The following is a 27,268-nucleotide window of genomic DNA, read 5'->3' on the forward strand; positions in this document are numbered from 1 at the left end:
TCGGTAGCCTGCGCGAGTCAGCACGTTCCAAACAGAGCGTGGATGCTTTTCCTGTTTTGCAAGAGTCAGCCGTGATTAGTGTTTGAAAGGCATGCTAAACAAGCGAGTTCCTCACTAGGGAGTGTACATAACAAGAGCACAAAGACATGCAAATCCTCTCTTTTCACACAAACCCACAGAACCCTCAGGGTAGGCGTGCAAAAATTCATACCTCTGAAGTGTCAAAGCCACTTTCACCTGCAATAGTACCAGCTGTGAAACAACAGTCAATTTTGTCTAATAGAATTGCAATGAATGGATCCTTAAAAGGCCGGGGGTGGCTGATGCCTCAGTAGGCCGAACCTGTGCAGGTGACGACGTTAACAACAGAGGCCCCTGGGTGTTTGATCCTTCTGAGAAGTATACTGCATGTCTTTAATACACGCTTGCTTCAATTCCTAATGAACTACATGCAATATTAATGTGATTTGACTAATAAAGAATTTAATTATTCATTCTCTTCTCCTCTTCTTGTTCATTCGGAAGTGTAGGCCCCATTCGCCACTGTTTTCACCGTAACACACATCATGACTAAAATACACATGGAAAAAATGGAACATTTTATTATAAAAATAAATTCTATTTCATAGTTACCTGGATTTTCTTGAACACACATCATGTTTTCACAGACAATTACAGACCTGCAAGATTGCAAAAGGGAAACTTAAAGCAGTTTGATGAAAAAGAAAAACTCAGCATGAAGGAAATATGTCACACTCTCGCAAGCAAGATGGTATTTAAAGGGTTTTCAAACACAGTCAATCCTTATATAGAGTAAGACAATCTGGTAATTAGCCATGGCTCTAACATCATAAAGAAAGTGTTGATTATGTTTAACCCAGAGGTTATCCACTTTACACTTTACGTATGTCAAGTTCAGTTTAGGTGATGATTATTTATCGACATACATCATTGTAAAAAAGCTGAAAAGACAGAGAAAGAAGTGGAAGCTCTGCAGAAACAAGCAAGAGGGCATTGAGTTGAGGTTTTGGTCAGTCACATTTCCTTTTCCTCAAAACTGGATAATCACACTCATCATGAAGAATAATCTGAGATAATATGTATTAAATATTGCAGAATAACATACAAGACACTGTTCAGTTTGATATTCTCACTGTGAGCTTTCAAATACAGCGGAATTACATGCTGCTGATCTGGAAACATTGAAAACCTTGAAGCATCAGTGATTGAAATTTGTGGTCACTTCATAAAGCTTTAATACATAAATAAATATATTTCTATTCACTTTCTCAAAGGGTTGTGTTCAGAAATAAAACACTAATGAGCACTGAACTGTCCCTTGAACTGTACACACAATAGAAAAAGCATTTAAAGCTGAAAGTACAATTTTGTACAATATTTACAAAGTATAGACTGAGTGGTATTGAGTGTCTTGAAGCTCTTTCTTCTTCTTCTTCTTTATTTATACATTTATTTGTAAATATCTTTCTTGCCCAGATTCTAAGTGAATGTCAACTGAAACTAAACAAAACATGTAGATATTTTTTTTTCGGGAGACAACAGTCTTCTTTAAACTATGTCTCATAATATACCAAATCACATCAGTATCATAACAGTTGTTACAGCCATTTGTAAAAGCATTAAAAACTTTCTTAGACTGCTTTTTGTAAACGTTCATATAAAAAGCGTTGATTTTAAATGTGTACACAACTTAGGAATCAGACATTTGAGATGGACTTGAGTTTTCTGTTCCCTACTTGCATCGAGTCATTCTTCATTTTCAAAGGTATCTCTGCCTCGGATTTTTTCTCCCGGTGCTTTTTCAATCTTTTACAGCATATGTAGGATGTCAGCAGAATCACCGCCAAGAGGAGCCCCAGAGTTGTAACCGAGAGAGCAATGAGGGCGCGCTGACAGCTGAACACCTCATAGCGCTCAGACCCCTCTCTAATTTGGCCGATGTACCAGGGCCTCTCCTCTATTTCAATGTTGGCCTCTTTGGTCAGCAAGCTCTGGATGTAGCTGTCGTTGCTCACTGTCTCGTTCACAAAAAAGTTGACCATAACCGTTGAGTAAAGTGGCTCGGGCTGACCGTGATCGCTAACCTTCACTAGCAGGCTGTAGAGGCCCCGATTGCTGAGCTCCCGTTTCAAAGTGATGTTCCCAGTCAAGGGGTCGATGGCAAATGACCCCGACTCGCCACCTTTCCTCTTAATGATACTGTAGGCGATCACAGCATTCATTCCTGTGTCCCTGTCCACAGCATACACCTCTGTGATTGAAGTTCCTGGTACCGTGTTGGGCAGTACCAGCATGTAAGACTGATTGGACTGAGGGAAAAGAACAATTGGCGGGTTGTCATTTACATCCAACAACAGCACGGTCACCATTGTTACGCAGGAAAGAGCAGGCTCTCCTCCATCAACAGCCTCAATCCACAGCTGGTACGTCCCCTGTTGTTCGCGGTCCAGCGGCGTTTTGGCCCTCAGAGCCCCTCGACCTGTGTCTATCATGAAGATGTCACTGCCATTGATGATGGACAGCGCCACCCAACCGTTTTCCCCGGCATCAGCGTCCGTCACTGAGAGTACCCCTATTTCGCCGTAGCCCGGGAAGTTCTCTGGTACGAAAAAAGTGAAATCCTTGTTGAGGAAACGCGGGCTGTTGTCGTTGCGGTCTTCCACCGTCAAAACCACCGTGGCTATGGACTCCTGCCTTGGCGTACCCTGGTCCACGGCTCGCACTATGAACCTGTACGTCTCTTTCTCCTCGCGGTCGAGGGATTCTGTCACAGTTAAGATTCCAGTCACCCGATCTAGTGCGAAAATCTCTGGGGCATCGCCTCCAAGAAGGTAGATGACCTCGCCTCTGCCTTCACTGTCCTGGTCAGTCGCTTGAAGCTGAGTCAGGAATGAATTGGGAGGATTGTTCTCCACCACAGATATTTTCAGCAGTGACTGCTGAAACACGGGCGCGTTGTCATTCTCATCCAGTATCTGCACCTTCAGGAAGGTTTTGAAGACAAGCTCTTTCGTGCTATTTACAACTATGACTAGATCGTACTCCCGTGTCCTCTCATAGTCCAAGGTCTCGGTAGTCTCCAGCAAGTATTCATTCTGGAGCAGCTGATAGGGGCTGAGTCTGAATGGACCAGTCCCTTCCAAGTGGCAGTGCACTTTTTGGTTCACGTTAATGTTTTTGACAGTGAAAAAAGCTATTGGGGAAAATGCAGGTTCTGACTCCTTTAATGTCACTACCCCATCTTTTTCAGTGGCAATGTACCGGGGTATTAAAGCAGGAGGGCCACTCAAAACCTTAATGATATTCACAGCAACAGTGGCAACAGCAGGAATACAGCCGGGTCCATTGGCCAGGACAGTGAGTTTAAAAAACGTTGCTGTGTCTGTTTCTATTTTTCCTGCCAGCTTGATTACCCCTGTGGTTCTGTCCAAATGGAACAGTCTCCTGGTGTCTCTTGGCACACGTTCACTGTAAGTATAGCTGATCTGCGCATTAGCACCGAGGTCGGGGTCAAAAGCTTGCAAGCGTGCCAAAAGTGCCCCTTTGGTGGCATTTCCATGTAGAGTGACATTGTTGTGGGACTCTGTAAACTGGGGACAGTTATCGTTCACATCCGTGATGACAATTTTTAAAGTGGCAGCCCCAAGGAGAGGTGGGGTCCCTCCGTCCTCTGCGATAATATCCGTTACGTACTCAGCCTGGGTCTCTCTGTCCAAAGCCTCCGTGACAATGAGGAACGGCGTCAGTTCACCGCCTTCATTTTCTTCAACATCCAGGGTGAACCTTCCAAAGTCATTGACCAGCCAGTAGGTCTGCACTCCGTACGGACCAAGGTCTGAGTCAACGGCCGACTGCTCCACCGCATAGCGAGCGTTGACGTGTGCGTTTTCTGGGACCGACACGCAGATCTCATCCACGGGGAACTTTGGCCGGTTGTCGTTCACGTCCTCAATAAAGATTTTGACCTTGACAAGCTGAAAGTATTGCTGAGGCAAAACAAACACATCCAGCGTGAGGTCACACCCCCGTCTCTCCAAGTTGTCAGGACAAAGGGTTTCCCTGTCGATTTCCACAGCAGATGTGTAAATCTCCCCGGTGGTATTGTTGAGGATAACATACTGTCCACTGACCTTGTTTTGAGCAAGACTGAATACAAAAGGGGGCTCAACGGTAAAATCCAAGTTTAAGTCCACGCCAATAGCCCCGATGAACGTTCCCCTTGGTAATCCCTCCTTTATCTTATATATGAGCTGTTTTGCTTGGCTGAAATTTGCAAAGCAGGAGAGAGGGCTGGTGTAGAGCAAGAGGATGCAAAATCCCTGCAATGTAAGAGAATGAGAGAGAATATTTAGCGGTAAATAAGATGCATGATAGAAAAAAAAAAAAAAAAACCCAACTCTTGTAAAGAGGAAGTGTTTTCCTGTGAACATAAAGTGATCACTCACTAAATAAACTGTGTTGACAAATTTGAGCTTAGCTGGTTTAAGGACATTTATAACAGGACATGTTAAATAATTAAAAATAGAATGAAAAGAGAGCAGTCAGGAGAGTCAAAGGCCCACAGCACTGATCTTGTTCTAATATCACTATAAAAAGGGCCCCTGTGTAGATGTTGCAAAGTAGATTATGATCAGACTTACCCATATCACTTCTCTTTTGCTAAGGCTGGTATGTCTGCAGTTGAACATTTTTAGATCCAAGCCCAAAGAACTTTCCACTTATAGCAGGAAATGTGACAGCTTCAGTAACGTCAGCATTTTGAATTTTTTTTGAACAGCGCAGACCTCTGCTGAGCGCTACGCCGTATTGCTGTTTGACTTGAACAGGTCATTCATCCCAGTGCTGGCTCAGGACACTCCCACCCTATGCAAATCAGCCCACGGTGCCAACCAATAAGAGCTGATGGGGGTGTGACAGGGTCACAAGCTTTTCTGCGGATTCATTTTTGTTGACTCCTGTTCAACCTCGCTCATACACACCTGTAATTTCTATACACACCCTTTCTGACAAAAGCGGCAGCATTCCATCCATTCGTGTTGTAGAATAAAAACATATGATTAGCAGCTGAGCTCATGTGGACATGGTAGACTAAGCAAGATGTAAGTTATCCACAGACAAGCCAAACAAGAAGAGATTACATTAATCCAGCAGGAATTAGAAAAAAAAAAACACCTCATGAAAGCAAAGGCCAAGTAATGAATTGAAAGTAGCGCGTACTGATATCATGATCATCACACACAGTGGCAAACAGGACGTCAGAAGAATGGAGAGCATCACCTCCAGTTTGTTAGCGTCCATTGCACTCGTTACAGCCAGAACTAACAAAAACATAAATGCATCGGTGTTTACATTTTTTTCATATGTGCTGAACAGTGTCAACACAAAAAGCCTGAAAATTTGTGAACAGGCCCACAGAGAGCTGATCTTGGCATCATAAGTGGTGCTATGGTCTGGTTCTGGGTTGAGCCCTTAACTAAATCAACCCCCTAATCCTCGTGTGTTCTAAATGCAGGGCCAGCTGTTTGCTGGGATTGGAAACATACTGCTCAGAGAAATTGAGTGATTGAAGTTCTCTGGTATTGGACAGATTTAGACAGTCACACGCACACACAAACACACACGTGCCCGCACGCTTCTTCGTGTGGTGTTTCCGCCACTGTCAGTGAGCAGTTGATGGACAGTGCAATGATCCATATTTGAGTGATTCAGGTACGGCGACGCTGGTAGGGAGTCACAACAGATATGTCTTGCATGTGGACGTGTTCACTTCTGCACTGCACTCGGAGCTTGAAATATTTCTTTCAGCACGCACTGGTGGTGCAATGTAACGACAAACGTGGGAAAGCGCCACACCAGGGACCAAAGGTCACCGGAGAACAACCGCAAGGTGCACAGAGGTCAGGAGCACTCTGTTGCTGCTCGCTAGGCACTTCAGATTGGTCGGGGTAGTGCAACACAGTTGTAATCAATAGTTGAATGTAGAATGACAAAAAAAAAACAAAAATAGAGGTGATATCTGAGTGCAAAATATAAAGTGCAGGACAGCAGCGGTTATGGAAATCACATTGTTGGTGTGGTGGAGGAGGAACATGTGAGCATATCATATCTGACACTAGTCACATGTATGTAAAGGTTTAGGTTACCGCTGAATTATTCAATCCTTGGCAGCTGCGTTTCAAAGAGCTCTGACATAAAGGGCAGGAACCGGACACTGGGACACCACGACACCACGACACCACTTCCTCACCCACCCGGCTTGCTTTCTTTCTTTTTTTTTTTTAGCTTGTTTTTTTCTTTACTTTATCATGCTGTTCACTGGGCTAGAGAAGAAATGACAGTTCTCTTTGAAGTTCTCTGACTTCTGAGTTCTCTGATTTTAGACCAATGAGTGGACTAAAATAAAAAGTCAAGACTACTTTTATCAAGCAGAATACTTTTTTTTTTTTATATATATATATACGTTTTTAAATTGAATGGTGAAGTGCTGACCCGTCATCTTTGTTGCAGCCGATCATCTTAGTATGGAGCATTAACTCATACCGGATCACAAAATTAAGAAGATAATCCTCTGTGTCGGCAAATAATAATAACAATAATGCTGCTCTGCGTTGGTTTTCTGGTTTCCATTTTACACTTTTCTATTTTAATTTTCCCTTTTCGCTGACTTTAGCACATTATAGAGAATTGTCAAAACTAACAGTTGGTCTGGCTTGTGATGAATTCACTTTAAAGTACTGCAAAGGTTGAGCGAGGCCAAGAGGCAGTATTACTTTGGTCTTAATTACATCATTTGCTGCTCTGAGTCGTGTGAGATGAGGCCGAGTAATCTCTGCCCAGATTTCCAGATGTCCTCTTAACCTTGGTCTTTTCTATTAATCAGAGTGCTGCAAAAGCTATCCAGATAGCTGCGAGACAGCTCTGTGACTGCTTAGTAAAATGATATGAGGACAGTGAAAGTACCCAGCCTGAAAATACAGTCCAATTAAGTTAGAGAGGAAAATAATAGACTCTATTAATTATCCAAAGTAAAAAAATAAATAAAGGCCGCATTCACTGGTACAATTGATATTGATATTGATTTTGCACTCAGCTAAAAATATATAATGATATTGTTACCCCTTGGCACTACTACAGGCTCTATTGCAGTCTCCCTTTGCGCCCACCAGTTTTATTGCAGCAGCAATCAGGAGCTGCATACTTTGTTCAAGGGAATCGAATGCAGTGTGGTGAATTGTACACGACGTCCACGGGAAATAAATGAAACAAACCCCACAAAAAATACCTCAGACTGATATTTGGAATTCCAACCTTCAGACAGTTCATTGTGACTTTGGTTCCTGGTCCAGCGAGAATGACTGCTCCTGTTGCAGTGCACAGTTTCAGAGATATGCGTCACAGCTGTGTTTTTAACGAACTAAGGAACTTGGCACACGTCGGTGCGCCACTGTAATCCTGGCCTGTGAACATTTAATTAATGATCAATGAGATTTCCGTGTTTACAGCAGACGACTAATTTGTCCAAAGCAAACATAGATGTGAGTTTAAGGGAGTTCCACACGGCGCAGTGTGCTCTGCAAGTCTGTCCACCAGCTCTCCTCCAGGGGCCCCTGTATGTAATAGCAGCTCGAGCTGAGTGACACCCAAGGGAGCAAGTTCTCATGATACCTCTGTTCCTTGCTGCTCCTTCTTAGCATATAGATACTTGATCACATGGTCCTGGTGGTGAGCTTCAGCAGCAGCAGCAGCAGCAGCAGCAGCAGCAGCAGCAGCAGCAGGGTGGACTCACATGAGAGGCTGGAAGACAATGAAAAAGCCATCCCTCTGCTTTTATTTCTTTCCGCGACAACATTTTCCGGCCCAGTGCACTCTGGTGTGCATCAGCAACACTGCAGCCTCATCTCACAGGGGAGCACAGTCACCATCACCGAGCTGAAGCCGAGCATAGTAGATTTTTGATTAGCTCTGCCTTTTAGAAAATGGAGTGTAAACAATAAGGACAACTCATTTATTTTATCCCTCGGAGTTGTTGCATTGCCCTGTAAGGAGGCAAAAAAAAAAAAAAAAAGAGAAAAAGAAGACAGACACAGAGACAAAACCATCTTTTTCAGCACGGCGTCGTGCACTTGTCTGTGAAGAAAGCCGTTGGTGTTTTTGCTCACTTACTGCCACCTACTGGTACAATGGTGTACTAACTCTCGTGCTATTATAGGGCATCATGACGCCGATACAGCGCAAAAAGATTGATTTATTTTTGACAATGCACTTCCACTAAACAGTTAAGCGTTTCATTCATGTTTGTAGTTGTTTATTACATTATATTACATTGTACAGCATATTAATGCATTTTTCATTCAACCTTTCCCCCCCCCCCTTTAACCTCAACCTTAATGCACAAATTAATTAACGGACGCACAGCACCCTCTTTTGTGTCTATATTCAAACATGAAAGTGCTTTGAGGGCCTTATGAAAATGGTTGTGTTGCAGGGAGCTGTTTGAAAATACATTGTACTGCAGTTGTTGAACTTCAGTGGTCTGTCTCAGTAAAATGAAAACAAAGCATCTGTAGCTCTCCTTCCCCTCTTCATGCATCGCTTGCTGCTCAACATCAGTTTTCTGTTTTTTATTCTCATCCGCCGCCGCCGCCGCCGCTGCTGATGCATTCAGGCTTCAGTGTGGAAAAAGTGCTCGCCTAAAGAGTTCAAACAATGCGGGGAGAGAGCGACTGAAATGCCTTAACAAAACTTTGTGCTTAATGGGCAGGCAAGCAGGGAAAGGAGACGGTAGCACAGGCAGGAGTATTGAACCCCATGGGCTGTGACTCTTACGCTGTGACTTTTACACCTCGGCAGGTGCCGGCTGGGTATATCATCAGGAACAGGTGCTGTGGAAGAACCTGTGCCCCTCACAGCTTCAGCCGAGGAAATTACAAGCTGGCCTTGCCGGTAATGAAGTGTGTATCGATCGGCCCACTGTAGATTCTTATTTCTGCCTGCCAACAGTTGAACTATTTCAGAGTCTCCGCTTGAGGTTTTTGAGTAGATCCATTAAGGTTTAATGTGGAGTTACCGGGAGTGAACGACAAGCCTGAGAACAGAAAATGATCCAAAGTGCCATTACTCAAAGTGTGAAACAAATGTCCTTTCTTAAGTGTCATATAAAATGTATTAGTGCCCTGCAATGATACACAATAACCAACGTTCAGGCATCGACTTTGGAATGTTTCGTTCATTCTCCTCTGACTGTAGAGAGACGTGAGCATATGTTTTCTGTTCAGACGTAAGTAACACATTTAACTGCACTCTTTGTTGATGTCATCAACGCAAAAAAAATAAAATCTTCAAATGATCTTTGACAAAAGGTGAATGTAAATACAAGAGTGTGTGGCCTGTCATGGGGAGTGGTGATCAAATATTACAAGAGTGAAATCACCACAAAAGCTGTTATTCCCTCAGCTGAATATAGAAAAAAAAAATGAAAAAAAAACTTTTCTGATTGGAAATCTGCCAGTTACAAGAAGGACACAATGTAGCCTTGGAACTTTCCATACAGTTATGAATTCACCCTCCGATATAACACATTGATACTCTTTAACAGCCATGACTGTGTTTCTGCCGACTGCTCTCACCTTCGGCCGGTTCCCCGAACACTTGTACGCTTCAGTCCACTGCAGCACCTGTGGGATGTTTTTAAAATGGGAGATCTTATCTCATCAATGTTTGCCTGACAAATCTGCTGCAGCTGCAAAATGTTGTTGTGTTTGTGCTGATAACAATCTGTCCCAAACATCCCCTCGGAAGGAAGATGTCCAATCTGAGCAACGTCGTTGATGATGTTGACGTAAGGATCCACTCCACCCACACACTCCATCATCTCCACTGGATGCTTTGTCTGTCTTCTGGCAGACGTCACAAAGTTCCTGCATTACCGGAGCATTACAACAAATTATTTCCATTTATATTTATATTAAAGAACTTTGACACAAATAATTTATGACCAAACCTTGCCAGTGATGCTCAATTCCTTTCATGCAAATGTAGAATACTCTTATCATAGAGCTTGAAGGTCCAGTAGTTCGTAGCCGACTGGAACAAAGGTTGTTTCTAAAGGCTAATAGCAGCTCTGTGCTTGTGAGAGAAATACAGAGTGGAGGGATCCCAAGTGACAAAGCATGTAAGAGGGCACCGGCTCGTGTAAACTATGCCAAACACCCACGGGGATATTCGTAAATGCTCCTCACATTCAATAAAGAGGCAGCTTTTGTGCATCCATGTGTCACTAACCTCCCGCACGGGTTTGCCACATTCACAGCGGAAATGCTAATTGCAACATGCAACAGAACACAAGACAAGTGGAGGCACGACCCCCAGATATTCAGGCCTGGAGATCAACGACTCTCTGTGGTGTTTTCACATGTCGGCCAATCTGTGACACCACAAATGTGATCTTCAGGTCCGATGAAAGATTTCTAGAACACGCGGAGGCAGTGGCTGAAGCTCACAGTCACAGGGAGGCCTTTTTTCAACGCTACCTTATTGTAATTTTGTACTCTTTTAGTTGCTGTACGCACCTTGAACTCTACAAATGCTGCCACAGGTCCATCAACAAGAAAAAAAAAAAAGGAAATGCATCTCAGTTCTGCTGTATTGACTTCTCTCCCCTCGATCCAGAACATAACAAAAAAATCAAATCAAATAAATAAATCCCCCCCCCTTGCAGACAAAGCCCCGAGCGGCGGAGCTCTGCTATATCTTGAGGAGTTCATCGTGCCCCATTACTGGACGGACTGGATCTCAGTGCTCCGAGGAAGCACGACTCGTGGGCTCCCCAGGGTGTGGGAAAGCAGAATGTCAGCGGCGTCAACCATCAGGCTCCTCTGCAGCGGCTCGGCCCAGGGGGTGAACGCACTCTCTCCGTTTGGAAGGAGGATTAAAACTTTTCTTTCTGATTAAAGACAGGCCACTCTGTCACGGCTTGTCGTGGAGAGTGAGTGCACGTTGGAGACCTCATGTGTTGCAGCCAAATTTGATCTGAGGAGTGTTCTCCATCACCTGGTTGATTGCGGTGCGGCTCTCACAATCTGCTGGCAGCCATTTGAGCAGCATCCCTTCCCTTGAGCTGCAAGTTACCCAGCAGCACAGGGACATGACTCACTGTAATGGCTAAGGCGAGGAGTGTTTTCCCTGGCGGAGAACAGTCCAGTCTGAACATGTGGAAATCATGGTAGCAAATGAGAAGCGTATAGGTAAACACAACCGAGCTTGAACTTGACAGGAAGAAAAAGCATTTTTATTCTCTGCGTGATTTTTCAACAAATTAAAGTTTGTCTTTTGTACCAGAGCTAAAAGAAAATGTATGAGAAAATGTAGAATTTGAATGTACTAGGACTACGTTATGTTTTTGTTTCCTTATTCCTTCTATTCTTTCCAGGAAGAGAGAAGCAGGACAAAATGAATCATGAGAGGTGAATAAGAAGACATCTGTGCGTCACATCTCCATTGAGATTGAGGGGGAAAAAAACAAAACAAGCCTTTCTCGCAGCAGATATGCAGCCTATGTTGAGCAATACATCACCGGGATCCTGCTGTCTTCTTTTTTTTATTTAATGTACTGATCACGAGATGCAAAGACGCGGCTGGAGATCCTGAGATACGGTGATTTCACTCAAGGTCGTCTCTGACTGGATGGTTTCTGACGGAGGTCGTTATGGCTGGAGCCCACCTGACTGTGTGAGGAGGTCAGTGGAGGATCAGAGGGGAATAAATACAGCATGTACCTTCTGCGGCTGCACACCTTGGCTCTTCTTCTCTGTGGTTAGCATACTGAATAGATGCACTTTCCCTTTTCTCCCACTTTGGACATGCGCTAATGGCCTGCACTCACAGGCTAACAATTCTACCTTGGCATGTGGGCAGTTGCACAGCGGGCTTCCTTTATTTTCTTTTTCTTTTTAACGGTTGCTGTGTGACTAAATGAGCTTTGGGAAATGACTGTGTTTGACGTAATTCTATGGCGGTGAGCGATCCATTATGTTTGCCTTGCAAAGAGTGGTGGAAAAACAAGGTTTGGAGAGTTTGCTGTCCTCCAGAGGGCCTTTTCATCACCTGAGAGTCCCCAGAAAGTGGTGGCTACAATTCTACATCTGTGTCTTGGAGCGGGAGGAAGCAGAGAGAGAAGGAAGAGGTGAACGTACAGGCCATGACAGCGCAGTCAGAGGCAGCTGTCATGATGGGGAGCAAACAAAAGTTTGGAAAAGGAAAATGAACTGGACACGACACCAAAGAGGCAGAGGGAAACTGCACATGGCGGGGAGCAGTTTCTCATTAAGAGGGCATTTTATCCCCCCCCAGGGTACACTTCAGGCTTTCAGCATGACTTGGTGACATTTGTTATCCCACCTTTGCACTGTGACCTTCCACTAAGCCAAGGAGACACTGGCTATCGTCTTCATGTTCTCAAACACAACCGCTCTCTTCTGATTGGCTCTGACAGAAGAAAACACATTCCACACAAAGGCTCAATAGCTAGCTTAGTGAGTGTGTGTGTGTGTGTGTGTGTGGTCTATCTGTATCCCCTAAAATAAAGCAAAAGCAAATCAACAAAAATAGTGAATCTGAGCTGGTTGTCATCGCAGGCTCTGATGACTTTACCACGTGTATGACGGGGAAGTATTTTATTTTTAATGGAAGAAACTCTGTAATTAGACTTGAAATGAAAACAAACAAACGGAGAAACAAGCAAAAAGTAATTCACAACGACAACAAGGCCGAAGTCTGTGAGTTAACTTGGACAACAGAATCATCACTAGAGTGCCGTTACACTCTCAAGTCGTTCTTCCATCACTCAAAGTAAAGTTCATTCTACACGGTGCAAAACTAGCAGGCTGACAAGGCACTGAGCATCCCCTGGAACAGAGAAGACCCACATGTTGCTACTTCTCCAGTCATCTTCTTTTCTGGTAAAATACAATGAGGTTGCCGTTTTAGAAAGCAGCATTCCCGTTGAAATTGATCAATTTCCGTTTTGCTGTTATTTCTTCATGGCGGTGCAGAGAGTGTGAGTTAAGAGGAGAGGCACATGCACTACGGTTAGCGCATGTGCACTATAACCCTAGGATCAGATGTAAGTAAGGTTCCTGTTGGTTCTAACCCGGAGGACGAGCAGGAACTACTGGGAAGCAAAGAGAACCCTGACCCAACCCTAACTGCATTAGACTGCACTTACCACTGGAGATTTCATGTTACCACCAGTTTTCTTTCTAATGGCTCTGAGTCTGCTGAGCAGCCGCAGCTCCTACAGCAAAGGCAAGGCTTTAGATTTTTAAGGCACTGGATGGACGGAGTGAAATGTCATCAGATCAGGTCAAAAAGTAATGAGATGCTTCCCCTCCTCCTCTTTCCTTCATGCCCTTGCTAAAACACACACACACACACACACACACACACACACACACACACACACACACACACACACACACTGCAGATTAATAGTGCGACTCTCCCATTGCCTATCCATTATTACCCTTTGTTGAAAGGTAGCAGGGCTCCACACACCAGACCCCCGCTAACCTGTCTCCACTGTCCTCCCTCTGTGTGACTGTCAGCATCGTTTACCCTTGCCATATTTTCTCACTTTGCTAATTTGCCCGCAAGGTGAGACGATTGCAAGCTCCTGAAAGTCCTCTGGCTCCAGATGCCCGGACCAGATGTCCCATTATTTCTACTGTGGCCCTGTGCTTTTATTTTTATGGGTTTCCAGCTCTTTTCACCTTTCGCATTGACCCCACCCCTCATGCACACATGGCACAAGCACTACAATGGAGTGTTGCACGCATGTTTACATATGCATAAAATGAGAGATTCCGGCCCTGGGGAAATTAGTGGCCATGTTTCGGAGTAATAGCTGGAATCAGGCAAAATCTGGGTGCACAGTTTTTGCCAACTTAATGCCACATCTGCTCAACGATTCTTCTCAGAAGTTGCTGCGGGTTGCTTTTAGGTTGATAGAACCGAGCGAACATGTTTAAAATGTCAATCCGTTGACCGTGAGGATCGTTGTGTGGGTGCAATGTAATAAAGAAGCAGCAACTGGTCAATGGAAAACGAAAGACGGTTGGAAAAATAATGTACCGATACACTGAGGTGTGCACATGCTCTAAACTTACTAATACTGTGTAATGTCCAGTAAGGTGAACGGGAGTGCATTTGGACGTGCACATCTTGTTTGCCCTCTGCATTGGCCAAGCTGTAGACAAGATTTAAATGAATGTAGAATGGAGAGTAACAGTGACGCACACACACACACGCACACACACACACACACACACACACACACACACACACACACACACACACGTTGCAACTCGTGTAAAAAAAAAGAAAGAAAAAAAAAGACACTGGTGCACAACACCTCGTGCAGTGCGACTGCAGTGTGGCTGCAAGTGGCCACCGCACTGGCAGCGAGGGTCTAAGTCAGGATCAGCGTGTTTGGAGAAGCCCTGTTGAGGCATCGAACACTAGGTGGCAGTGTAGAACCGCGGGACGCCCCTGCCCGCCTGCCCGCCCGCCTGCCTGCCTCCTCGCCATTATGCGTGTTCTCGATGTCACTGTTGGTCGCTCCTATCTTATCTCCCCTCACATCCCGCACTATTGTAGCACGGGGAGATAAAACCTGCCAGTGCCGACTGGTATCATTAAAGGATCTGTTGCTGTTGACGGCACTTGGATATTTAGAGCAGCGATCGAGAAAGTGGGAGAAGAGGGAAAGTAAGAGGAGAGGACAAAGCATGTGGGAAAAGCAGAGCGGCGATGGAAGAAAAAAAAATAGAAATAAAGAATGAATGAAAGGCAGCGGCTGAGTAATCGGCCTGGGACGTTGTGCTAATGCAGCCTCTTCATTGTGTTCCTTCCTGCTCGCCTCGCCACACTCCCTGCTGTCCGTTAACCCCATCCATCCTCAACCCAGCCACACTCCTCACTCTGCTGCATCCTCTTCTTCTCCCCTCTCCTCCTCATCTCTCTCTCTCCCTCTCTCTCTCTGCACAGTCACTCAAGACACTTGGTGTCCTTTCTCACCTTCTCAAGTTACTTTCCTTGCCTTCCCACACTCTCCTTCCTCGCCTTGCATACCGTACCACTTGCTTTGTCTCCGTGTGACACCTCAGGGGACTCGGCATCAGGGACGAGCACCTAAAGGTCGGAGGGCAACAGCGCCCCCCACGGGGCCTTGTGTTGAGCTTTGACCTCCCAGCGCTGTGCTGCTGTCTTGTGGCTTGAAGAGGGGACGGCGGAGACGAAGGGCTCCAAGCGAGGCAGCAAATGTTCATTCATTTATAATAGGCCAGCTGCATACTGTAGAATGACATCTTTTTTTTGATTCATTTCAAATACTTCAAATATTTCAGGTTTCAATGTAAATGTTGTTGGGCTGTAATTCAAACTAATCAATAGGAGACTGTGCTGAACAAAGATGATCCTTTCTTTCTAAAAGGATCAGGATGAAATAGTACAGTGTTGTAAACTTTTCACTGCAGCTGAAACATTCATCCTTGAAATCATGCCACTGAATAAGTGGAAACGACGTTTTTTAATTTTGCAATTTGGGGGCAATTTGTTTTTTTTGTTTGTTTTTTTTCCAGGAAATTGAAATTCATAGAAAAGAGACAATACATTGCAAATATAACCTCCGGTCTACAAAAAAAAAAAAAAGCGTTGTTTAGATGCGGTTGGTTGAAAGAGCAAAGAAATGATTTCTCTTTTGTAACAGGCACATCATCGTCTTCAGTCTCACAATTTAAAAGAAACCACAAGAAAACATCCTTATCCTCACATTTATCCATGACCTGTTGTTCCCACATGCACTGTGGCTGTGGCAATGCCACACTGGTGTGGCTTGAAGCGCTTCACTCTGTGGTCACTCACAAAAAGAAAAAAAGAAATGATTCGCTATTAGAGCTGATTCTGAAAAGCAATGCAACATTTTTATCACACAGCAAGACAACCGTTCTCTACATATTGACTTCACTTTTAATTTTTTTTCTTCTGAAATGGTCAAAGTGCTGAATGTGGCACTGTCAGTCCACTTGTTATGCTTGCAGTAATAATGACATTAGTTTCTCCAATCCCCTCCGAGGTTGTGCCTCTCGGTTGGGGTGCCGTTAGTGGCGTAGTAACCTCAAAGTAAGTAAGTGGTAGTAAACATGGGGAAAAAATCAAAGGCTCTTGAAAATATTCCATCTGGTCCATCATGTTATTTCAAAGTAGGACATATAAACAAAATCACAAAACTTGTTTTTTTCTTTTCTTTTCTTTTTTTTTTTTTAAGGCAGATTTAAAGGTCCAGTGTGTAATATTTGGCCTTATTTCTTATACATTAACAAAAGTGTGTTCTGGCAGTTCAATAAAAGTAATTTGGTTTTCCTACCCGTGGAGTGGTTCTTATTAATAGATAAGAATATACATACAGCAAGAGTCTTGCTCCCAGTTAGCTGCCATCTTGCACCGCCATATTTCTAAGGAAGCCTGGTGTGGACAATCCAGGTCGCCTGACATCGCAATTCGTATTCAGGGAGAACGTCACGTCTTCAAATAAGCCAACACAGAAGAAGGTGGATGAGGTACCCAGGTTTGTGTACGCAGCAGGCCACCGTAGTTCGCTGGCAAACGCAGGAGAGGGAGGGTGAGCGAATGAGCGCTACAATCTAAAATGTAACCACTTGGTGTCGCTCTGTCGTCTCAAAATCTTCAGATATTACACACTTAAGGTTCAAAATGTTGCCAAAGGCAAAAGATACAAGTAACGCGGCTTTACACTGTGACACACACATCTCAACACTGTGACACACACATCTAAACTTTGACTGCACACAGCACTTTTTGACACGCACTTGCCTTTATGGCCGCATGATATTTGTACAAACATTAATTCATAATATATAATAATAATGGCTCATTTATTTATGGCCATTTTCAGAAAATTTTATTCCATTTATTCCTTTCATATGAAAAAGTATTTTTACCATAATATTGACTTTGCATCAGTGCGTCCACCCTGAAAGCTGTACAAGAGGTTGCAAATTGTTTTACAAGACTGACATTGTTCTACCCTAACCAACCAACACACACACACACACACACACACACACACATACACACACACACTGCTCACAAGGGGGGACCCATCTGGAGGGGATGTTTTTATGTGTGTGTTTGTGTGTGTTATAAGGTACATTTCTCTTTGGGTCCACCCTTCGGCCCTGGGCTACATTCACTGCCATCCATCAGCCAGATGAGCTGTGTCCTTTTAACATTGCTGACAGCATGGAAAAAAATGAAGCCAGACAATATATTTATTTGTAGATTAGCAGCCGAATCAATAGCCCCTTCGGAGATGAAGGGTAGAGTTGCTGATGGAAACAGCTCTGAAAATAGAATTTTATAATATTATAACTTCCGATTCCCTGAGCGGGGAAAATGTCCTTGTTGCAGAGGTACATTTAAATCTAAGTCTGCGTTGCCCTAATGTGTGTCACCTGCTGCTGATGCACACGGCACCTCTGTGCTGCAGATCTGGCCATATGCGTATTGACATTCCTTATCCAGTTCCTGCTTGCTCTCCATCACCTCGGACTGTGGTTGTTCCACGCGTGCAGCCGCTATTATTGCTCTTTATTCAGGCAATGTTTTGGTGTATGCAGATACGTCCCTAATATTGTTTGCGTGTGGGCCATGCAATGTTAATCAGGTGTTTACAAGCACTACATTGCAAATGCCTCGGTGTATTAAGGCTTTCAACAGTGCCAGCAGCCCAGGAAATAAATATAACCTTATTTTCTCTGAGATGTGATCATGTCACAACAATTGATCTGGATTTATTTGAGATCTTTCACCTGGAGTACTTTATCACATCTCGGGGGAGGTTTTTTTTGTATATATATTATGTGTGTGTGTGTGTGTGTGTGTGTTTTCAATACTGCAGTACCTGGATATTCCCAGTGCTGGATATTTCCAGTGTTCTACGCAGCGCACATTTACATTGGCCATACAGTGCAATAATGGTGTCAGACACACTTGAAAAGGCGCTTCGTGTCGGCTCTCTTATAAGCAAATCTCTCTCAAAAAGTCCCATTGAAGCAGCTCTGCCAAGAACAGCAAAATATCGACGCCATAAAACGGCAATAATTTCATTCTTTAAAGAATGCCGCTGCCCACCCACAATGTGAGGCCATCCACACATTTCCACACCAGTGCTGCACACCAAACAAGTTCCCTCTACCCTGCAGGAAGCACACGCTGATGTGCCTCTATTTCCATTCCAATTCCCATTTGCTTTCAAGTGCCTCTACTTGCCATGTTTACGAGTCTGTCCATCTCCCTGGGGGGTTGCGTACATCTCCTGAGCCCCCCGCCACCCCACCCCAACTCTTCCTTCTGCGTCTTTCAACAGACACTTCCTTAAATGTCAGATACCTACAGGGCCAAAAAGACAGGCAGCGGGAAACACAGGCTGAAGCCCCACATTCTTCCAACACGTCAGCGGCCCAATCATTGCACAAAGGACAAATAACAGAGTGCCAGCCAGTCGGCTAGTCAAGTGGATGCAGCCGTGGCTATCCTCCTCCCAGATAGATGCGTGCATGTGTGTGTGTGTGTGTATAAAAGCTCAGTCTTTTTTCTGACTGTTCACATAATGAACTTACTTTTTCCCGGAGTGCTGCTGAACAGACACGCTGCATTGTTTAACTCTGCTCCTTCTTGTCTACGTTAAGCAGCGTCCTCCACACGCCATCATTTCCCATTGTTGCTCCATTCTCACTTATTCCATTGTGCCCGCCCCACCGCCTCCTGACCTTGCATCTCTTGTTTTACCGCTTTACCTCTTCCTCTTTACGCCACAGCCATTGTCTTCGCCATTCCGTCCTCCCTTCTCCCATCTTGTCTGCAGAAGTGCAGTGCGGCTGTTGTTTACCGAAGCCAGCCTCGTTCCTATCTCGTCCTCATCCCTTCACTCCCCTCCAGCCAATTTGCCCAGAGTCCCTTTTTACAACATCTAGTTTTCTCTCTCTATCACCGTTGATCTACCTTTCACGCTGGGCTCCTACACGCTCTGATGCCCTCCCTCTGTGTTTATGCTGTGTGTGTGTGTTATTTGTATCCCCCTACCTGCCACAGTGAAACTCATTGGTTTGTCTGAGGCCTCAGTGGCTCCACCCAAACCGTTCACTCTGCTGGCTGTCACAGGGGCCAGGCCATCAAGGATTACACTTCAGAAAGGGAGAGCGAGCTCTCTGCGGGTCAGTAGCCAGCTGATGTGCCTGTTATTATCATGGCCCCACAATTCTTGCATTTATTTTCCCCCCTCACTTTATTCCCTCATTTAAAAAAAATGCACCTCCTGTTTTGCAGTATTTCAATACAGCTGCTTGCTTCATCTCAGCTTATATCACGTTGTGGTAATACCGGGCCGTGTGGCAACATCAGTTAATGTTGACAGGAGTAAATCATGTAATGTGTAATGTATTCATTTGCAAAGAGAACAAGAACACAAACAGGACAGGTAACTGTGCACTGTGATGAGTACGCAGTACAATGTACACACATAGGAGGCCAAAAAACAAGAAACTCTTCTTGCATTCGTAACCATAATTTAACTACTGCACAATATTGTAAATACATTCCGTGACATTTGATATTATTGCATTCTCAGTATTCAAATCAGCAACTATTGTTAAATTGCTCAGCTGTCACCCGCAGCCCCTCCTCTTTTTAATTGCTGGTTTTGTGTACTGCTCATAGCCACCTGGTGAAAGGTCACATGGTGAAGTCCTGTGGCCTACGCAGGCCAGCACTCAAGCTGTGCTTGCCAGTTGGCCAGAGCACCAAGGTTCAGCGCCCTTATTTACCCTCTTACTCCCCTTCCTTTGTCTTCCAGTTGAAGCCGAGAACACTAGAGGACATGAGGCTTCCATGCATAACTGCAGATGGCCAGTAATTACCTTGATTTTCTCTTATTCAAGTTTTGCTATCACACAAATCCACACAAAAAGCTCTTTATGAATCACGCTTCGTGCCCATTTTGAAGGGAAACACCAGTGAGAGTCGATTATTTAGGGACTTCAGAACTGTGCTGATTTTGGCTTGCCTTATTCTTACTTTAAAACTCCCTTCCAGCTTCACAAGTGCCCAAAGAGAAGAGTTAAGAATATTTATATTTTATCAGTAGAGAGACAGCTTGTGAGTGAGGTAATTTAAACTGTGACAGCCCATTTAGGCCCAGTAGTTTGCTTGCTAAATAAGCTGATCTGGTTAATGAACTCTGTCTACATGGCTTTAGGCCCCAGCAATTACAGGCCATTCGGAGCAAGTAATAACAGATCACTATCAGGCACTCAATGTAAGCTATAAGCTTAATAGAAGTACTTCTCTTGTTATTTGTTTACTGACTGTCATTAAATGGGTTATGTGTGATATGATTCACCACTAGATGCTGTAGTTTTGCGCTACATGTACAGCGCTCTACATGTCATGGGTGACTCTGGGTGCAGTGGGTACTGAACCCATGATGTGAACAGACTGTTTCAAGTGTTGAAGTCGTGTATTTGGTATTAGAAGTGAGAGGACGTCCCTCTTTGTAGTTGTTGAGTATCGTTTGTCAGAACTGGACCTGCACTGAACTGAAATGCAGGACTCAAAAAATAAAGTTTCAAATAAAAATGTATTTATTTAGAAAGGTACAACCAAAAATCACACTTATGAGGAAATAAACAACAACAAAAAACACAGCAACTGTAGAAAGGGCAAACAAAAAGTCACTGTGAAGGGAAAAGTCCAAATTAAAAAGTCACTCACTGCAGGAACAATTCAAAAAGGCACAAAGTATCAACCAAAAATTTGAAGCCAAATCAAAGCTTCAAAGGCTGGAATTACTGTGCCGTGCCTTGGAAACCCGCTGGCTCTCTGTATTGCTACCAGATGAACTGGCACGGACAAAGTGAGATGCAGACTACCAGTATATGAACGCACGGTAATCAGCAACAGGTGAACACAATCTGACTGATCAGACATGGTGGGAAACACACCAAGGGAAAGGGCAAGCTGACTGACACGTGAAGGAACAGGGTTTCAAAATAAAACAGGAAGTCACGAGACAATAAGCAGAAACTAAAGCGACTGGAGTCACAGTTGAAACTGTCAAGCAGGTAGCATCCGTGTGTCTTTATCTGTCTGAACAAAAGAAAATAAGAGTAAATCTAACACATGGCAAAAAGAAAGCCTCTGGCTAATAATGCAATATGGTTGCTATGTTACATTTGAGCAAAGAGAGCGTGTGGATCAAACTTATGAACTAATAAGATACTAATGAAAAAATAAATCAATAAATGAGACACTGTAGATAAACAGATAAAACTGAAAAGACCATTTGACTTTTGCCCTCCACACTGCTGGACTTTGACACACCATTGTGGTAGCAAGTGAGAGGGTGTGTGGACTGACGACAAGAGCACAGCGTTTGAGTGAATGAGTGCACGACAAACTTTAATGCCATATTGAATGACAAACAAAACATCAAACCCCACTATTTGGCAAGCGCCCCCACTCTCCCTCACTGCGCCCCGTTTCACTTCAATGGCATCCGGCCGGGGGAAAAAAAAAAGCCTCTTATGGCTTATTTTTATGGCTTATTTCAATGAGCCACTTTCAAATATTTGCACAGCAGCTTGGAATGGAAACACAGCACAGCGCACGTCATTTCCCTAAAATTGTCTACCTTACTATTTTTATTTGTAACTGCCTTAAGGCCCAAGACTGAAATTATTCTTCTGTGTCCCTTCCTGGCGTTTGCTCACTGCACATCTCTCATATAGTCGCAAAGCTCAGGGATAAATCTTTGTTATGTCAAAACAGTGTCAGGTATTTTTAAATGATTGTGTTCAGGTAATCTAAGGGAATGAGTTCACTACAGGAGTACCTCACTGTGCAAGTGCGTCTTACTGGTGCAGTAGCGGTAGCAAGGCACTGCTTTGTGTGAGTCTCCGGGCAGGTGTTCTACTGCATATTTCACTGTCTCACTGTGATGCAGCACCATTTGTCTACATTACATCCACATTTATTGTTGTGTGTAGAGGACCCAAACCTCAATTGTTATGTGTTCCTAGGTCATATTGTGTTTACTGATTAAATGAACCTTGAAAGCAAGGAACTGCCCAAATCATTCTTGGTTCAAGTCATCTGGGAATGATTGACAATACGGCAGCAGACAATGCTGTCTCCTCATCCACACACATCAGTCACATCATTATGTGCTGAAACAATGCAGAGTGGGTGGTGAGTGTTGTCAGTCATCTCCTGCTGGAAAATCCTTATAAAATGTCGCGCTCATGGAGGCAACACGGGCTGTCGAGTCGCTGTTTCCTCTGCAAAGTTCACAATTCAGGGGCAGCGAGGATTGCGACTGTTTCTTCACCCCTCTTTTTATTTACGTCTCTACTGTCCTGTGTCATGTGCTCAGCCGCACCAAATCATGACCGAAGAACAAACACCGTTATCCCGAGGAAGAACAAAGTTGTGAGGAGTTATTACACATTGTTCACATGCTAAATTCTGAACACTGGGGTGGGCTACATTGTTGTTGAGTGGAAGTGCATCCCTACAATACAAGTAAGACTGTTTGTTCAAATGTAAAAATGTCTTTTTTAAACCTGCATTGTCAAACGTGGTAAGCACTCCAACGTGTTTCACATACATTTTGTCTTTCTGGCAGAAAATGATGCTCGTTTTATTGCTTTTGTTTTATCCATGCTTAAAACTCAGGATAAGTCAAGTTACTGCACTGGGAAAGGGAAGAAGAGGAAAGGGAAGAATAATGATAGGGACATACGGTGTGGCATGAGGAGCATGGGGTAGTTAAACCACATGAAAACCCAGCTAGCAGCAGACTGGGAACTATACCTCCACAGTGCTAAGTAGACCTCCATTGCAGGACGAGTTCAAATAGCAATTCTTGAGGGTTACAGTGTGTGCTTTGTGCGAGGCAAACAATAAGCCTCACCAGTGAGCAAAAGACAGCAGACAACTGACCTGGATCCACAGCACAGGGGCTAAAATTCCAGCCCTGACAGACGCTTGTGACCTCATGGCCACACTTGACTTGACTGCATCGACAATGCTTGCTTGTCCTCTGCCTCAACATCCCTGCCGTCACCAGGATGCATGAAAATCTATTTTCAAGGTGACAGTTGCAGAGCCACAAAGACGGGTTCCTCTGGCAAATACTACTAGTTCACTGCTTGTTTGGGTTTCTACAGGTTTGAAAAGTTACTTCTTCTTCACCCAACTGTCCAGAACATTTGCATATAAGATGAACTTGATCATCAAATTTTTATCTAAGGTGATGTGGTGCAGAGCACACTTAAGGCCCACCTCACAATCCTGTTGTTTGTTGTGGCCAGTCCATGCCTAGCACAGAAACCAAACCAAAGAGCATTCAAATTTAGACTGGTGAAGCTGTTCTCTCCAATCACATCCTTCCAGAGTTTTCCATCATTGCCCACATGTGCATTGTCCAAGCACTCTAGGGCTCTTAGTCAGCCTTCCAGGAAACCACCCAGAGACTCCAAACCCCTTTCAAAGAGATGGTCCGAGGCGGCCATCATAGCCCTTTCAGCTCTGCTGCTGTTCCGTGTGAAAGTGACCGAGGGTGGTTTGGTGTTGCAAGTTGAGATGCCAATTAGTTGGCTACAGAGGTAGGATCAGAGGTGAGTCGAATGAATGCAGAAAAATACTGATAGCGACGACCAGAAAGGGCTGCAAACTGAGGAGACGGTGAGGTCTGTGAGAGGCTAATGCTGAGAGCAAAGACGAAGAGATCCACCGTCACAATGCGGCTAATGATGCGTTTCTTCTAAGTCAACACAGACGCTGATAAATTGCCAGGCAGGAAGCCAACTGTCTACGGGAAAACAGAGGCTGGTGCAACAAGATACCTTTGCTGGCTTCTGTGTGAATAATGAAGACGGGCTTTTGGCGGACTTACTGACTTGCCTCAGATATGCCCCTTAGCTGGCTCTCTGTGTGCGAAGGGCTTCTAAGAAGCCTGGGTAATCTGCACTTCAACATCAACTATTCCAGCCCTTGGTGATTCTCCTGCTGCCTGAAGGTACTGTTCATCCAAAAGATTGGCCCTGCTGTATCCCATTTTTGTTTTCAGTGTGGAGGAAATGGCCGTCCTTGGCACCTTACTCTTCAGTTTTAAGACGATCAAATTGCATTCACTGAGCGCTGTGACAAAACCAGAGGAGCGCCGTTCCCAGGAAGAAGGTTCTGTTTGTGCTTAAAGAACAGCAGTTACGCTCATAGAAACCTTCAACTCTCACGTCTCCTTGTTGTTCAACATTACAGACATTCCAGTGAGTGTTTGCCCTTGTGCAGGGTGGGACTGAGTTTTGCTGTTTTCTCTTTTAAAAATGCGTCTCTATTTTTTTTTTTTATGGAAAAGGTTCATTTAAATCATTCTGATGGATTTAATAAGTAATGCAATGATTTCAGAGGCTAAATTTGACATATCAGCATCAAACTCACCCGACAACAGCAGCTGAAACTGTTTGATGGGTGTTTATTGGAGTCAGTGTGTAATTGAGAGAAAGAGAGATTGGGCGATGGAGAGAGAGAGAGAGAGTAGAAGAGAGGATGGCTGTGTGGGTATTTGTATGGCTCGCTAGCTGGGGGGCATCTAGCTTAGAGTGGGGTATTATTAAAAAGCATCTGCCTTCCTACAGAGTCAGAAGGCTGTCTGGACACAGTGGCATAACAGGCCTTGTTTTCCTGGATGCCCTGAGGCAAAATAACACATTTGAATAGCTACACCAAAAAGATCGGGGTTACTGACAATGTTTTTACTCAAACAAGTGCATGCTTTTTTCTCCAATTGAAAAAAGTATCGCATTTAAGCAAATGAGCGTGTAGACTGAGAAGATTTGGAGTTTGATTTCAAAATTTACTGAAGGATTTTCGTTTTTTCTCACTTGATAAGTCATCCAAACTTTTTTTTTTTTTAACAGGTTTGGGGAAATTTGTTAAATTCAAGGTTGTGTTTTGAAGAAGACAAAGCAAACCACAGAGGTTGGTAGGAAATGATAATCATGGAACAAATCAGAGGCAAACCCTTTGCTTGCAGTCGGTTACAATATGCCAATGGTAATGGCCATAATTCAGCTCATTTTAGTCTGGGTAGATTAACTGAGTCAACTGTCTATTACTCACAGAGAAATAAAATACATCTACTGTAGATTCATACAAAAACCTAAAGGGAAAATTGCATCGTCATGTCCACATGTACACACAGCTGTTAAATTATAGCAACAAAAATAAGAAACACCTTTTCTAAACCTTCTTCACTGCTTGCATGAAGGGGATAATGGTGTCTGCTCTTTCCTTTCCCCTCACTGCTCCTTCACATGGCTCAACAGATTAGACTGACAGCTGGGTTCAGTCAGTGGGGTTAAAAGCCTTTTCACTTTCAACCAACAGAATCCTCAGTTTACCTTTTGCACTCTGGCAATAAGAGACAAGATAAGGTAATTATACAGGGGAAAATAACATAAAAGAATAGGGTAAGACAATAAATGAATTGTTTTTTTTTTCTCAATCAATCAGTCAATGTTTTTTTTGTATTTTCTAGAATAAGAAGAAGGGATTGTATTCCAGTAAAGCAAGACTACTTTGTGGGGTCCCACAGGGCTTCATTCTTTGACCTTTTCTTTTTTTCCTCTCCATTAATAACTTGTTTAATGTTACTCATGTGGTTCATCTAATAATGTTTGCAGATGATACAACTCTTGCTGTCTCGCATTCAAATTGTTTATTGATTACCGCTGCCAATGTTGGTTCAGCTGCTTACAATCTATGGATTAAGGTTTCACAGACTATCCTTGAATGTAAAAAAACTACAATTTTGCGTTATCCTTCATAATAATAAAACTCATGAACCTCATAATTTAAGGATTTATCTATAATTACTCATATCTATCTATCTATCTATCTATATATATATTCCCCCCCACCCCCAAGCATTGTGTACAAACCAGATCAGAATATCAAAGTCAGAGGGGGGGTTCCTGATTCGATGGCCCGTCAATATTCAGAGCTGCTGCTGCCCTTTTCAGCGTCTCTTGAAGGCAGCTTACTGGTGCTGACATTCCTCCTGACTGTGCGGTGCTACCCAGTGGTAAACAAATCACCATCCTCTCCGGAAGTGAGAACATCAATGTGTTCTATCTGTCGGCCCTATGCCCTGTCCCATTCCAACAGGGTGCCTCAAAGGAGACTGCTATTTCTCAGCCAGGCTCAATGTAATACAAATCTCTAAGTGTAACTGAAATAGTGTGAAAGGGAAAGCAGGGGGTTTACTGACTCCACCCAGCAACCATGCAAACTTACGGCACTTGGCTAATTGCTGTCCTTCAGCAGGAGGGCTGGCCGGCTGCCAAACACATGGCAAAAGGCCTCTCTTTATCTTGCTGACACACAAGAACATCTAATGCATAAATAAGGTTTATCCTTGGCTCTTACTTTGTGCTACACAAAGAAAAGACCACAGCATGATCAAGATCATCCTCCACAGACTGCGTTTGCATCGGTGTTGTGAGTTGAAAGTCGTGTCTGATGTCTGCAGCTGACATTCACTGTAGTGTTTTGCCTTATGTCTGTTGAAGAATGTACAAAATGTTTGATCCCCCCCCCCAAAAAAAAGAAAAAGAAAATCACACCTCTCTGGAAGAAATCAGACAAAGCAAAACAGCCCATTACATCTAGCAGCTTTGACAGTAGGATGAAAAAGCGCAGCAGCAGTGCTAATTATTCCATAGTCCACAGAAACCTCACTTTGGTCTATAAAAATATTCAAAGACCGATAATAAGACCTGAAGATTGACTCAATTGCTTAACAGTGAGTGAATATCTTTCCCCTCTCTGCCCTCTTACCCTCACACTGGAAATTAATTAATCACCGGCTTTACGCTCATCTGTTCATTTTAAACCCACAATGTGGCAGGAAATCTTGAAGAGACGTGCAGGTTGGTTTCCCAGGTGGCCTCATCTTTGCTGTAGTGGGAAATGTCACAGAGGACACGAGGCCTCAATGCGGCAAAGAGAAGCCAATTTACTGGGATGAGGTTCCCCCCCTCATCAGTGAATCTTGATCAGATCCAGTGATTTAGTGCACTCATTACATAATTCTGTTTGAAAAGCAGAATGC

At 43.9% G+C, this 27,268-nt stretch overlaps 1 protein-coding gene across 1 annotated transcript; it reads right to left on the reverse strand.

Annotated features, from left to right (window-relative positions):
• Positions 1-1,226: 1,226 nt before the first annotated feature.
• pcdh20 (protocadherin 20) lies at positions 1,227-4,961 on the reverse strand. The gene is made up of 2 exons (XM_076047175.1): positions 4,662-4,961; positions 1,227-4,340 (listed from the first exon to the last, which is right to left on the reverse strand). The coding sequence occupies exons 1-2, from the start codon at positions 4,707-4,709 to the stop codon at positions 1,719-1,721; spliced, it is 2,670 nt and encodes an 889-aa protein (XP_075903290.1). The 5' UTR covers positions 4,710-4,961; the 3' UTR covers positions 1,227-1,718.
• Between the last annotated feature and the right edge of the window lie 22,307 nt (positions 4,962-27,268).

This window comes from Nelusetta ayraudi, unplaced genomic scaffold, assembly GCF_046127955.1.
Source record: "Nelusetta ayraudi isolate G7.1 ecotype Tasmania unplaced genomic scaffold, CSIRO-AGI_Nayr_v1 ptg000005l, whole genome shotgun sequence".
Classification (NCBI taxonomy): Eukaryota; Metazoa; Chordata; class Actinopteri; order Tetraodontiformes; family Monacanthidae; genus Nelusetta; species Nelusetta ayraudi.